This window comes from Saxophila tyrrhenica (assembly GCF_035928015.1).
Source record: "Saxophila tyrrhenica strain CCFEE 5935 chromosome Unknown scaffold_37, whole genome shotgun sequence".
NCBI lineage: Eukaryota > Fungi > Ascomycota > Dothideomycetes > Mycosphaerellales > Extremaceae > Saxophila > Saxophila tyrrhenica.
Window position 1 is genome coordinate 1 of NW_027041769.1, and position 14545 is coordinate 14545.

Consider the following 14545-nt stretch of genomic DNA (forward strand, 5'->3'; position numbering starts at 1 on the left):
AGCGTAAGCTTCTTCTACTACGTCCCTACTATAGGCGACTAGACCGAATAATAGGCAGTATTACTAAAGTTCGGGACTTACTAGTAGTAACCCCCTATGTAACGATCCTAATCGTCGCGATTTTGGCTCTTATTGCAATATTGGCATGTCTCGCACGGAGGTGTCACCTTAGACTATACGGAAGAGCTACTAATACTCGTATATCGTAGCACGGCAAAGGGATTAGGGGTCTAATAACGATTTGAGGGTGAGCGTGACGAATGTGCTTAGGAATAAGTATTAAAGAACTTCTAGGAATCTATATCTCAGCTATAGATTTTACTTCTTCTCTTTAAATCTACTATTCTAGTCTTCTGTAGTAGTGATCTTTTACAATTTTGCTAGGAATAACTATAAATTTTCACTACTAGCTCTAGATTTATAAGGTCCTATCGAATACCTTTATAGTACTCTAAAATTTATCTAGATCTCGATGAAATTACCCTTCAACCCCTAGTAGATCTCTAGTGCCGAGGAGAAATCGAGAAAGGTCTCGACTCGGAATTCGGCGCGCATTCCAATAGGCCGTTGTCGTAGGCATCTAGGAAGTGTCGTGTTGAAGATAGTACTTTAATTCAGCGTTCAAGCTTCAATAGCTGTTTAGGACAACCACCACCCTCTTAATCTTCGCCAAGTACGCACCCCATATCTCGATAGACCATTCAAACTTCATCTGATCCTCGATGTGCTTCAATGCAACTGACTTTCGTAGTTACGCTTGAACCACCTCAACTGCAGCGCGATAAGAACAACAGGCAACACGCTGACGATCTCGCCGAGGCCCGCGTACTGCGGCGGGATGCGAGCGTGCACGAATGCACCACCAGCCAACAATATGGCGAGCAGATTATACAAAAACGACCAAGTGAAGTTGAGAACCACTCTACGCATCGCCGCGCGTGAGAGGTCCAGGAGCACAAGTATCCCAGTAAGAACCGGGCGCACGAGAACGACGTCGGCGGCAGTCTGCGCCACGTCGCTGCCACCGCTCATATGCACGCCAATGTCGGCTTGGGCCAGTGCAACTGCGTCGTTCGTGCCGTCACCACAGAAGATGGTGCATTTCTCCGTCTCGAGGTTCTTCAGGTAGTCCTGTTTGTCGGCTGGCGTGCATCTAGACCTTACGTTCTTCAGAGGAATGTCCAATTCTGCGGCCAGAGCATTAGTGGCGCCTGCGTCATCCCCACTAACGATGGAAATAGCGATCCTGCGCTTCTTGAGCTCCGCGAGGACGAACTTGGTTTCGGGTCGAATGCTGTCCGAGAGTCCAAACACGGCTAGCGGTTGGCCTCTAATGGTGACGCCGAAGACTGTCAATCCGTTGCGAAGTAGGCTTTGAACTTCCGGGAAGTCCTGTACCTGGAGCCAGCGAGTGTTGCCACAACGAATGACATCCCCAGCATAGGTGCCTTCAACGCCTTTACCAGTGATTGACCGAACGTCTTTGGTATCGGCGGCCTTGACACCTTTCGCCTGCAGATAAGACGAGATCGCCGCCGAGACCGGGTGCTTGCTGTTGCTCGTCAAGCCAAGTGTAATAGACGTGGCGAGTTCTTTGTCCGTTAAGATGACCTCTTCTATTACGCTCAGCCTGCCTTCGGTGAGAGTTCCAGTTTTGTCGAAGACCACGTGGGAGACTTTTCGCGCGCTCTCCAATGCTAAAGCCGACTTGAAGACGACCCCGTGTTTCGCGGCAGCGCCACCAGCAACAACGATAACCATAGGAATGCAAAGACCGATTGCGCAAGGGCAGGAGACGATAAGCACGGAGACCCCGTAAGTGATTGCAGTAATGACTGCAGTGGCTGCACTTTGTTGTCGGACAGAGATGCCGACTGCGACCCACACCACGAAAGTTATGATCGTGAGGACAAGTATCACAGGGACAAACCAACCAGCAACGATGTCCACCAGTTCCTGAGTCTTCGGTTTTTGAAATTTCGCTTCATCCACCATTGCTGCGATCGTGCTAATAGTGTTATGCCCAGGGAGGTGTGTAAGGCGAGCAACAATCACACCAGAGCCATTGATAGAGCCTGCAATCACGGACGAGCCAGGGTGTTTCTCCACAGGAAGACACTCTCCAGTTATCATGGACTCGTCGACTTCCGTCGCACCGATGACGATGACGCCATCTGTTGTAACGCGTGAGTCCGGAGAAACCTTGAACAGGTCCCCGTGCTGCAGAAGGCGAACGTCGATCTCTTGTTCATCGTGGCCCTCAGAGTCGCATAGAACAGCTGTTTGGTTCTGGAGGGACCTCAGAGAGACTGACTCGACCGCCCGTTGTCTTGCAAAGGCGCTCACTAGCCGGCCTAGCATGATCAGAGTGACGAGCAAGGTGCTAGTCTCAAAGAACTCCCCAATCCGCAGTGGACGTCCCATGGCCTGGTACGCAAATGCGATGACGGAGAAGATATAGGCTGTGGAGGTGCTGAGGACAATGAGCAGATCCATCTCGATCACCCGCATGAAGATCAGGGCTCTCAGTGCGCTGACGTAGAATTGGCCCGCGATGACGAATTGGACTGCAGTGGCCAGTGCTAGCGATGCTGCACCATAGGCAATCGGACGGGACGGCAAGGGAGCCCAGGCCAGGACGAGTACGGGTACTGTGAGGCCAGCAGAGAGCAGTGTGACCCAGGCAGTATGTCGGACATGCTTCCGTCCACTTTCAAGGTCCGATGATGTCCTGGGGGCAGCGAGGTGCAGCTGAACCCCGAACAAGCTCCCAACAACAGCTCTTGCACCAATGCTTGTAGGGTCGAAGGTGATGCGTACGGTGCGCTTATCAACGGCACACAGCTGCATGATTCCCCCCGGGTATTGACGCTGGACGAAGGCTTCTGCATCGCCATCCACAAGGACATCCAACTCTTGTCCTTCAGTGTTCAATCGCTTGCAAGCAAAACCAGTAGACTTCTCAACGGCTCTGATTACCTCTCCGATGGGACCAGCTTGATCATCGAGATCGAACTCTGCTTTTGACAAGACCAGACTGGTGTTCAGATTTCGAACCCCCGGGATGCCGGATAATGCTCGGAAGAGCTTCGTCTCGCAGCCGGTGCAGGTCAGTCCTTCCACGGCCAATGAGACATGCAAGATTGCCGAAGCACCTTTCTCAATATCCGGCTCAGTCTTCGCTTGTTTAACAAATCTGCTGGCAGGTAGGACACTTTCTCCATTGTGACAGCTAGAGCGGTCACATCGTACCTTGGTTGGGCCGCAGTACGAACCATCATCGGTCTTAGATCCACAGGAAGGGGTCTCGAGACCAACGCAGCGGGATTTGGTGGCGCACGCTGGACTGTTGCCACTTTCGATGCCAAGATTACGTCGACTCCCGGTCTCCGAGCCGTCTGAGGCACAGCATTTCGCTCGTGAGATGCACGCGTTGTCTTCGACACCAGGGAGGGTCCCAGTACCAATGCAGTCTCCAGCCTTCGCATTCGCACAGCCCGTTAGCATCTGAATTTCACCGCCTTCCGTGCTGCAATCCTTGGAAAGGTCGAGTCCGATGAAACCTTTTTCGACCACATCTTCGGTGGATACCATTAGCAAGCTGTTTGACCTAGTTCGAAATACTGTAGAGCGCTGCGACGAAGCAGGCGTCCCTGCTTTGCAGCACGTCTTCATATTGCGGGAGACTAGCTCTCTACAGATGCAGCCGAACTTCATCAGGACATCGGCGAAGTCCTTTCGGACCTTACGCGCATGGCTATCACAAGCGCTGCGTTTGCGTTTTCCAAGCTGCGAGGGCGAAGTAGATCTCGGTGGCTCAGGCTTTGGTGAGCATGTCTCGGCTGAGCGAAGTTAGCATGGGTGGAAGGGGAGGATGTGATTTGTAGACGGACCACAGTTGTCGCTGCAGTAGCCTTCCTCCTTTTCGCCGCATTCTGACGTGCATTCACGATCCGCGATCTTTTCGAGACAGCTTTCTATGGAAACACTGTCAACGCGAGAGAAGGACAGAGCGGATGATGGGACGCATACCGTCGCAGCATGGAGCGGCCTTGTCGCCTTGCAATTCGGGGTCATTGCTGTCGCAAACTAGGCACGGAGGTCGAGGCAGGTCGTCAAATGCCATTACTCATACAAATGGGCTGTAATGAAATAGAGATCAAGATAAGGACTGCGTTCTTCGTTCTGTCTTGTGCAAAGGTAAGTGGCAGGTGGGGCTGGGGGGAGGAGGGGAGTATTTAAGGTAAAAGTGTCTCCAGTGTTTCGCCAGCCAATCATGCTACTGGAGTGACATCGCGCGTTGCGGTCGCCGAGCTCGGCTTTGACAACGCTTCAAGTTAGTTCTACAAGGATCTCGACTTTGCTAAGAACTTCCGTGCTGCCAGGAAGCTGCTCATGGCTGATGGTTTCGACAACGTCGAAGGACACGTGCTTAATCTGGCCTTAGGCAGAGCTAAGGAGCACTTCACATTTACTATGTGCGGATCATTGACTATCCTCGCGGCTCTATATCATGAGATGGTGCTGAAATCTCCAAGAACATCAGCAACGCGCAAGGGCTCAAGAATTACTTGATAATCGTGTCAATGAGGATCGGGTGGAAGGTTTCATAGTCTTCGGTTTCGAGAAGTAGTACTCTGTAGCACGAAAAGAGCTTGCCTACTGGCTGGCTTTAGGGGAGATTAAGCCGCAGGAAACTGTGAGTAAGGACCGTATCACGAAAATGTCAGAGGCGCCAAAAGCGTTGTGAGACAGCGGCTATACTAGTATGCCTCTCCCAGAGACTGACATAATCACTGTACTAACTAAGGGCAGGAAAAATTGTAGTAGAAGGAAAGGCACTTGAAGCAGAACACACATCTTCTAAGCTATAGCAGTGGCCTGCAACACTACCGCTCACTTCAAAGACAGCCATCTACATCGTTATTCCGTGCCTACAGACTCGTCGGGCTCGTGTTGCTATGCTGCATAATGATCCCGGAGGAAGACCCAATTAGGTGCTGGGGGCGGAAGACTCGCTGGACCGGGTGTCACGCCGTACGGATTAATTCTGCTGTGTTCTCGCCAGCTCGACGCACTGTACGCATATATGAATCTCTAGCTCTCTTGGTCTGACAGTCGATCAAAATAGTGGTCGGCCCAATTGTAGCCAAGCCATGCCATCCTTCAACGCGCGGTTTGTGCGGCGAATGATGTTTGCGCCCAGCATGCGCGATTTATGCTGCAAGATAGATGTGTCCGCCAAGCCACGCGCGTTTTGTGCGGCGAGATGATGTGTGCGCCGCCCGAGCATGCGCGATTTGTGCGGATAGATATGTCCGCCAAGCAACGCGCGATTTGTGCGGCATGATGCGTTCCTTCCCTTTGCGGCATGCGCCGTTTGCTCTCCATACGCCACGCATCTCGCAAAGCGACGAGAAGCTTCTGCAACCTGGCCGAAGCGAAATGTGTCAGCGCAATCCTCATCGGCAGACATATAATTGCGCATCGCAGTGGCACCTTTGTCTCGCAGTCGGCCCGTACCGTTCCTGGTATCACCACGCGCTGAGTCATTGCTTCGCCTACAATGTCGGACACGCGAGACTCCTACCCATCGTCAATCGTTCAGACGGTGCTGCTCGTTCCCAACGCCCATTGCCCCACGTGTGCTGCCTTCATCGATGGCCTACTGGCGGACCTTCATCCTCCGCCCGCCGCGGTGGCGACCTCAATCGTGTCGCACACCGTGACCGTCCGTCATGACCCGTCGTTGAAGCCGCGCGTGATCGCAGCAGCGCTGGACAAGGCGGGCTACGAGGTGGAATTGGCTAGCCTGGAGAGTGTGCGAGGTACGCTATTCTGGTCACACTGGCGTGGCAGAGGCCTTGACACTCGATCGAATACCTTCCTGGGAGTCTTTATGCGCTGGGTGCGAGGGGAAAGAGCATTGGACAGGGAAACGAAGGAGAGGCAGCATCAGATGCACTGCGAGCTTTGCCGCGCCCAGCAGGCTGGAGACGATGGCTATTCCAGCCAGGTCGCCGACCAATCCGGGACGGACCACTACGCTGTAGTGGTCGATACTTTGTCCTCCCAGCCCGACAACGTCTTTCGAGCAACCCTATCGATTGCAGGGATGAGCTGCAGTTCTTGCGTCGGCAAGATCGTTGCCGCTATGGAGGAAACACCGTGGGTGATTTCGGTCGACGTCGCCTTGATCACGCAGAGTGCGTCTATTGATTTCAGAGGAGAGGAAGCCAGTGCCGCGCAACTGATCACAATCATCGATGGCCTTGGCTATGAGGCGAGCTTGGAAGGTATTACGAGGCTTTCAACAAAGGCAGAGTCCAATCCACGAGCTACCTCGGACGTATGCAAAGCCTTCTACGCGATCGAGGGGATGACGTGCAGCTCCTGCATAGGCATTGTCACAGAAGCGATCCGAAACCTCAGCTGCGTGCAGAACGTGGATGTCAACCTTGTCAACAACAGCGCGACGGTCGTTCTGGAAGGGAAAGGAAACTTGGACCTGGTTACTACTGCAGTCGAGGATGTTGGTTATGGAGCTACCTTGAATGACGTGGTTCCCACGTCCACTGAAGCCGGATCACATGGCGAGCGACGATCAGTGTCAATCAAAATCGGCGGAATGTACTGTCCGCATTGCGCCGACAGGGTTGCTAATGCACTCCACCGGTTCGATGGGCGGGTATCACTCGATAAGTCGGCGACGATGGAGGACCCGATCGTTACGATTTCGTATTCTCCCAAGGCGCCGTACTTTACTATCAGAGCCATCCTCAGTGCCATTTCAACAGCGGATCCGGAGTTTATACCGAGTGTCTATCACCCTCCTACGCTCGAGGAGCGCGCGAGGCAGATGCATGCTCGCGTCCAGCGGCGCATATTCTATCGTGTTCTCCTTTCGGTCATCGTCGCCATTGCCACCTTCATCATTGGCGTCGTCTATATGGCTCTTGTTCCCATGAGCAATTCTGATCGACGATATCTCATGGAACCATTACATGGTGTTAGTCGTGCAGAATGGGCACTTTTCATTATGGCAACTCCCGTCTACTTCTTTGCAGCCGACATTTTCCACCGTCGGACAATCAAAGAAGTCTACTCTATGTGGAGACCGGGCAGCTCAATCCCTATACGACGCAGGTTCTACCGCTTTGGAAGTATGGACATGCTGATTTCTCTCGGCACCACAATCGCTTACTTCTCGTCTCTTGCTGAGCTGATAATTGCGGCGGCATCGCCTAGCATGGACAGCTCTGGCAGAACCACGACGTATTTTGACTCGGTCGTATTTCTGACAATGTTTCTGCTCGTTGGGCGGCTGATTGAAGCATACAGCAAAGCCAAGGCTGGAGATGCTGTGTCTACTCTGCAGCATCTGCGTCCCAGAGAAGCACTCCTCACGCTACCCGATGACGAGCAAAAAGCTGATGGTCACATCCAACCTGTCGGTATCGATATGGTCGATCTGACTGACATCATAAGGGTGGTCAACGGCGGTTCTCCGCCTTGGGACGGGGTCATCCTTTCCGGGACCACTATTTTCGATGAATCTTCTCTGACCGGTGAATCGAAGCCTTTGACAAAGACCGCTGGTGACACTGTCTATTCCGGCACAATCAACAAAGGCGGGCCTATTTCAATTGAAATTACTCGAATGTCGGGGGTTTCGATGTTGGACCAGATCATCAAAGTTGTACGCGAGGGCCAGGCGCGCCGCGCGCCGATCGAGAACGTAGCCGATATTCTTACCAGCTACTTCGTCCCTGTTATTACACTCCTTGCTATCGCGACGTGGCTGATCTGGCTGGGGCTTGGAGTATCTGGGACCCTACCCCCAAACTACTTGGATGTCGAGGTGGGCGGCTGGCCTTTATGGTCTTTACAATTCGCTATTGCGGTCTTCGTTGTCGCGTGTCCCTGCGGTATCGGCCTCGCTACGCCAACCGCGCTGTTTGTCGGTGGAGGCTTAGCAGCTAAGCATGGCATTCTTGCTAAGGGAGGCGGAGAAGCATTCCAAGAAGCGAGCCGTCTGGATATCGTTGTTTTCGATAAGACCGGCACTCTCACGCAAGGTGGCGATCCCAAAGTGGCTGACTATCAATTCTTGCTACCTACCAATTCTGTCCCAGGTGAGCAGCAGATTCTGGCCGCACTCAAACATCTTGAAGGGAACAGCAGTCATCCAATTGGGAAAGCAGTCGTCGGTTTCTGCCAATCAACGCCCGAGACAGGCATAAAAGCAAAGCATATCGAAGAAATGGCCGGCAAAGGGATGCAAGGGGCCTTTGATGTCCGCGACTTGTCGCAAGGCATGGAAATGCTAGCGGGAAACGAGGCTCTTATGGCCGACCACGGAATATCCCTTAACAACAGGATCTCCGCTACCCTGGACGTATGGAAGGGCCAAGCAAAGTCAGTGGTCATTGTAGCAATGAGAGATGCTTCAACCCCGGAGAAGACCTTTTGGGAGCCAGCAGCAATCTTTGCAATTTCTGATGCCATCCGGCCGGAGTCCCGCTTCGTTATCGAATCACTTGCGCATCAAGGCGTGGAAGTGTGGATGCTTTCAGGGGACAACCCAAAAACAGCTTGTGCTGTTGGCGCAATGGTTAGCATACCAGAAGAGCGTATCATTGCTGGTGTACTTCCACAGCAGAAGGCTGCCAAAATCCAGTATCTTCAGAGGAGCCAGGTGCCAAAGAGGTCACAATCCTTCCTCGGGCTGGAAAGCGCACGTTCGAACCGAAGAGCGGTCGTGGCAATGGTTGGCGACGGCGTGAACGACTCACCTGCATTGACCATTGCGGATGTTGGTATCGCTGTGGGTTCTGGATCGGATGTGGCCATATCCGCGGCCGACTTCATCCTCGTCAATCACGACATGACGACGTTACTGACTTTGGTCAGTCTCAGCCGCGTAGTCTTCTGCAGAGTCAAGTTCAACTTCGCCTGGGCTCTTATCTATAACCTTCTGGCTTTGCCTATTGCTGCAGGAGTTCTTTACCCAGTGAAGAGTAATGGGACACGTATAAGGCTGGATCCTGTCTGGGCTAGTCTGGCCATGGCCCTGAGCAGTATTAGCGTGATATGTAGTAGCCTGATCATGAGAAGCAGACTGCCCGTGGTCGGATACCGAGCGGCAGGGGTTGGCATGCGTCCATAAAGGGGCCAGTGAAAGCGAAATGAGGCATGCAGTTGAGTAGATATGCCAGACCATATGCACGAGTATATCAATCTGTACTGAATATCACATACGTCCCCCGACATCATGATTGCAGTGTCCTGCTATCAAGGCGGGTCGAGCCACTGCGGTGAACTGTTGCCGTTACACTTGTGTGGAGACCCTTCGGCTACAAACAGGACAGAATGTGGTTTACCAATGTGCTAGTCACTGGCGGCTTTGGATTGTTACCCATAAGAATTTGTACCTGATGCGAAGCGTCCATGGTCGGCCAAAAATTATATTGCTGTGCTCGAGCTATACAAACCCCGACTACGTGAACAGGCGGACATCAGGAACGCCTGTATGGAACAATGAGCGACTTGTGCGGATGATATCAGCACCAGCCGACTGTGCGAATTCTGGAGATAGCAGCAACGCCAGCCGATTGCGCGAATAGTGCGAATGGCGTCTGCGGCAAGCTGCTACTCTAGACTGATTGCGGCAAACCTTCATCAAACTGGTGCATATGGTGCGTATGGTACTGTATACCTACCGTAGTGCTCCACTGGCGATGTAGCTGACGGCCTCAACCTGAGCCGCTGGTCGAAGCCGATCAGGGAGACATCCTGGGTGTGGCTGTACACAATGACCTCTCTGTCGATGGCATAGTCGACTAGCATATTTCGTGCTCCACTCAGTAATTCTCTTTACGCTATGTTGCACGGTTTAGCCCACAAGCGAAACGGGCGTGCTTCAACGTCGTATACCGCAGATGGATGGGGTGCCCGGGGTTACTCAGGTGAGGTTGACATTTCGGCCGGGATCTGCGCAGAACAATTTGTAACTCACATTCACTTGTAGATGGGATGCCGCAGGGCAGAAACTTTACCGCATACCCCTGGAAAACCAGTGACGCCTTATGGGGAACCCTCCTCATATATCTCTCACCTTCCCTATGTCGATCGTTGGAATGCCTAGCTCTGAGCGAAGCCGATTTTTGACGCCCTTCTATCGGCAGGGAAGGATGGGATACCTAAGCCCCGTACGAACTGGTTACTAAACCGCCAAAGTACTTTCCGATCCCCCAACTAATGTACAATTACGTGCAAAACCTTACAGCATGCTCGATCAGTTGTCAGAAGCTCAATGTGGGGAGCGGGGTAACCCTCTGTCTAAATCCGTGTTTCAATCGCGTGTATTTCGAACACATTCGGAGGCTGAGAATTTGAACGCTAGACATTTCTCTGATCACGAGACGCCCCACTGCAGATTTATTCGCCTTCTCGAGAGGTACGTAGATCAGGTTCATTCCTCCATCCCGAACTCCACACATTGATAGCCTCCATGTAGCGTCGTAGTTCTAGCTCGGCGCTCGAACCGCGGTTGCGATGTCAAAATTGTCGCTCGCGCGCCGGACATCGAATGGCTGCTCATCACGTGCACTGTAGTACAAATTAGCAACATGACAAGGTGCTTGCAAGTTGACTTTTGCTAGTGGCCGCTGCCGCGACGAGAGGGATCAACGCACTCCACAAGTGCTGCAACCGCATTTCCCATTGCATCCATTGCCGCCACAGCAGCTCTTGCAGTCGCAGCCTGCCATTAGAATGGTAGACGTATGGTATCTAAGTTCGAAGAAATGTTTTTGCGGGAAGACAAGTGTCGATTTATAAGTTGGCAAAATGTCGAGAAGTTTAAGATTGCAAGGGGAGGCGGACGACTTCCACAAATTTAAAGACACCGCGCCGCCAAGTGGTTACCGTCATACCAAGGAAGAGTGTCCCGCTAATTATTCGCTCATCGCACAGTCATCGTCCGACTTCCATAGGGACATTGTTATCGTTCCGAACATCCCGGGACCGGGACGTAAGTTGGGCCCCAATTACTTACACGAAGAACTGCCATTGCGTCGTGATAGAATCATGCGACGAGGTTCGAGCTTGCACTTAGGTAATGCGCGGTTTTTGCGCCTTGCCGGCCTTACTAGGTCTCGGTTTTTGGAGACAACACGGAATGGGTCTGACCAAAGAAACACGCTCGTCACAGCACTACAAGTCATTTGAGAGTCGACTACTGAGGAAGCGAGCCGGAAGCAGTTATCAAGGATATCGGCACCGAGCAATCCTCTAGACGTTCTCGTTAGGTTTCAAGATATGTACGTAATGATACCTTGTACGTTGCCCCAGTTTCTACAAGATCTACTATCTTAGCGTATAGTCTTTCCTGACATAAGAGGTATTAGCTAGCAGTGTACTTCGTAATCATTCCCATATCGCGGTGATTGAGGACTTGACAATGATGGACCCAGCTGCCTGGGTTATCGACGATCATAGTGAGAGACCTCGTCTGCGCAGGGAGAACATCGATCTGCCAGTTCAGTCAGCACAAGAGCATACAGAGTAATGCCCCGCGACACTTACAATATCCACCCTCTGCCCAGCCCAATCCAGTGTATTGCCGTGCCAATGTGGCGTATGCGTGTTCCTCTGTTTACCCAGCGCTTCCTATATAACAGGTCAGTAAATCTGTTGATGGAAGAACGAGAAGTGAAAGCCCATACCACATGCCATCGTGCATCGTGGCCGACAGTCAGGTTAAGTCCAAAGAGATTACCAAACATACGACCATTGATGGTGTGCTTCATGTTGCTCTCTCGGAAGCCCGGATCGAGACGGTTGACTTGGAGTTCGCCAGGAGGGATACTGGTCCGGTTCAGTGTGTTACCGTCGATGTAGTATGACTGATTCTCATCCATGATGATGAACAGAGTTAGGACCTCTTCGATGAGGTTCGAGCCTGTGGGTGCCGGGACAAACAGAGTGTGCCGGTCAAGCTCTCCCGGGCGATAAACGATAGAAGCTCCAACCAGACCGCTGTAGATATCCTGAGTTCCACGGGCGTCTGAGTGATAAGTCCAGGCTAGCGATGGTGGGTCCATCGGTCCGGGTCCGGAACGCTCTGTGACCTCAGATTAATATGGCACTTCACCCGTCATTGGAAAGAATAAACCTCACCTGGCACCTTCCAAGTATATATGAATGTCGATCCGGGTTGAACGGCGTCACCACCAAACATTTGCCCTGCGCCGGACAGCCCCTCACTTGGTTTTGCATAACGCAAGCCATGAGGGTGCATGGTATGGTTGTTCGTAGCCATGTTCTTGAACACAATTTTGACAACATCACCGACCTCGGCACGGATGATAGGCCCTAGCATGCCCAACCACTAAACGCCTGTTACACATAGGATACATGTAGCTCGCTCATTCACTCACCTCTGGCCGGGCAGATTGCACGGTAAACGAATTGTCGGTATACTCGCGAAATAGAGCTTTCGTATATAAAGTTCCAATCCTCTGCCCGTTGTGACCTGCTGAGGCGGCTGCTTGCGGCGACATTTGGATAGGGACGCCATTGATCAAGTCCATGCCATTATAAGTCGGTCAGAGTGAGCACAAGGGCTGTGACATATCACGCGGTCCATTCACGTTGGCATGTAGTCCCACGCTTCTTCCACAGCGGCAACATAGTAGGTTCTAGTAATGCCAGTGGTGTTGCCATTTCCGGGCGGAGCGGTGGCGGCAGCAGAGCTGGTAATTGATAGGCAACAGAATGTCCAGAGGATGCGAGCGGAAAATGATAGGCCCATGATAATGTTTCCCGGGCCGGAATGTGCTCGAGTAAGTCTTCCTAGAGTTGCAACGCTGAGCCTCGCGTCTCTATATGTTCAATTTCATAGAACAAACTGCTGAGACTAGGAGCGGGCCAGCGCGTCACCGTGAGGTTTCATGCATGCCCGGCTACATTCAACGGTCAAGTCGGTCATCTCCAGCGGAGAGGCGTCCGGAAAGGCGTCCCGAGAGGCCAGGACACAGCTTTAAAAAAGTACGAATAGACTAGAACGGATGGCCAACCAGCAGTTGCCTCAGATGACGGACATACAGAAGTTCCCATAAAATAACGGGTGCTGCGGCCCACCAAGAATTTTTTGAGCAAAGCGCAACCTCCGTGGTATTTTTGCGCTTAGGTGTGCATGTACCGCGGTGCTGTCTCCTTACTGTTACCACTGCGACGATGGTTCACAACTTCGCAAAACTGGAGAGTCTGTAAATGTTTCGTAACCGTCCATCTTTGGACAATTCCTAGTGACGGCAAGGAGTATTTGCGGTGCTGGAAAGCGGCCCTGTTCGACAAAGGCCACTTTATGGGAACCGGCAGATACCTCCAGCGAAACGAGAGTGACGTCAACAGGCTCCATGATCGTCAGGAGTCCCCACAGTCTCGAGTCTAGGCTTTTAAGTCAAGCACAATATGTCGACAATGGCAAGACGCGGAGCCGGGGTCTGCTAGCGCTGAGGCATATGTGCGCTGCCAGGGGGCGGAGGAGCATTGCGTCAAATGCGCGGTTTGTGCGTGTTGATCGCTTTCAGCGCAGGCCGTCATCTCACGCACACCCCAACAACACCTACGGCCTGCAATATGGCTCGCCTGATTTCTACAGCCTAGGCTTTGTCGATGGTAATGAGCTTTGCATCACTGCAGACCAACGTAACTATATCACGGACTGATGTCATCCGCACAATCCGCGCAGTCCGGTCTACCCATCACCGTTGGTATATGATATATTCATGCTGTTCTGTGTGGTCACCGATCGGTGTCGCGGCGCTTCTTACTGACGCCTGCTGTACTGTTGGCCGCTGTTATCACACATTACTTTCACGAGCATCGACACCATGTCCGAGCTGAACTCTTCATACACTCCTCCCCTTGTGTTGACAGTCATCTCATCAATCTCAATTGGCGTCGCCGGCGTCGTCGCCATATGGATCGCGGTAGATATTGTGCTGCGGCGGGGATGGAGATCGATGATGGCTATCATGTGCACACACCACCGCCCGCTCTATGCTGCTGTGCTGCTCTAACAGCTTCATTGACAGGATCCCGGTTTATATCATAAACGCACTCTACCTTTGGCCGATCACACTATGGACATATCTCAACTACGGCCGTCCGCCAAAGGTCAGCCAAGGGGACAGTATGTCTCCGCAGTCTGCTCATCATCCCGCCCATGGCAAAGCTGGCGGTGAGACGAGCAATGAGCACTTCACTGCAGGTGGCGAGCATCCCACTGCAGGCGGCATGGCCAGTCACGACCGCGACGGCCATTACGAGCAAGATCGCGGATCCGATAGGTCCGAAGACACAACGGCGCATCGAGCTGAGCAGTCCGCGGACGAGAAAAAGGAGATAGACGAGCACGCCGGCCACAGCCATCACGGCCATCATGGGAATTCTCATAATGAAAGCGAGAGACCCATGTTCGCTACCATCACTGTTGCGGTCTGCCATTGCGGCGCTGGGTGCGTTCTTGGCGATA

At 52.6% G+C, this 14545-nt stretch overlaps 3 protein-coding genes across 3 annotated transcripts; 1 reads left to right on the forward strand and 2 right to left on the reverse strand.

Annotated features, from left to right (window-relative positions):
* Positions 1-729: 729 nt before the first annotated feature.
* LTR77_011230 (uncharacterized protein) lies at positions 730-3594 on the reverse strand (the record flags this gene model as incomplete). Its single annotated transcript, XM_064808441.1, has 2 exons — positions 730-3398; positions 3465-3594. 2 exons carry the CDS (start codon positions 3592-3594, stop codon positions 730-732), a joined length of 2799 nt encoding a protein of 932 aa, XP_064653369.1.
* Positions 3595-5566: 1972 nt separating this feature from the next.
* On the forward strand, positions 5567-9169 carry LTR77_011231 (uncharacterized protein; the record flags this gene model as incomplete). The annotated part of the gene is made up of 1 exon (XM_064808442.1): positions 5567-9169. One exon carries the CDS (start codon positions 5567-5569, stop codon positions 9167-9169), a length of 3603 nt encoding a protein of 1200 aa, XP_064653370.1.
* A 2238-nt stretch (positions 9170-11407) lies between these two features.
* Positions 11408-12596, reverse strand: LTR77_011232 (uncharacterized protein; the record flags this gene model as incomplete). Its single annotated transcript, XM_064808443.1, has 5 exons — positions 11408-11536; positions 11590-11673; positions 11730-12127; positions 12184-12394; positions 12444-12596. The coding sequence occupies 5 exons, from the start codon at positions 12594-12596 to the stop codon at positions 11408-11410; spliced, it is 975 nt and encodes a 324-aa protein (XP_064653371.1).
* Between the last annotated feature and the right edge of the window lie 1949 nt (positions 12597-14545).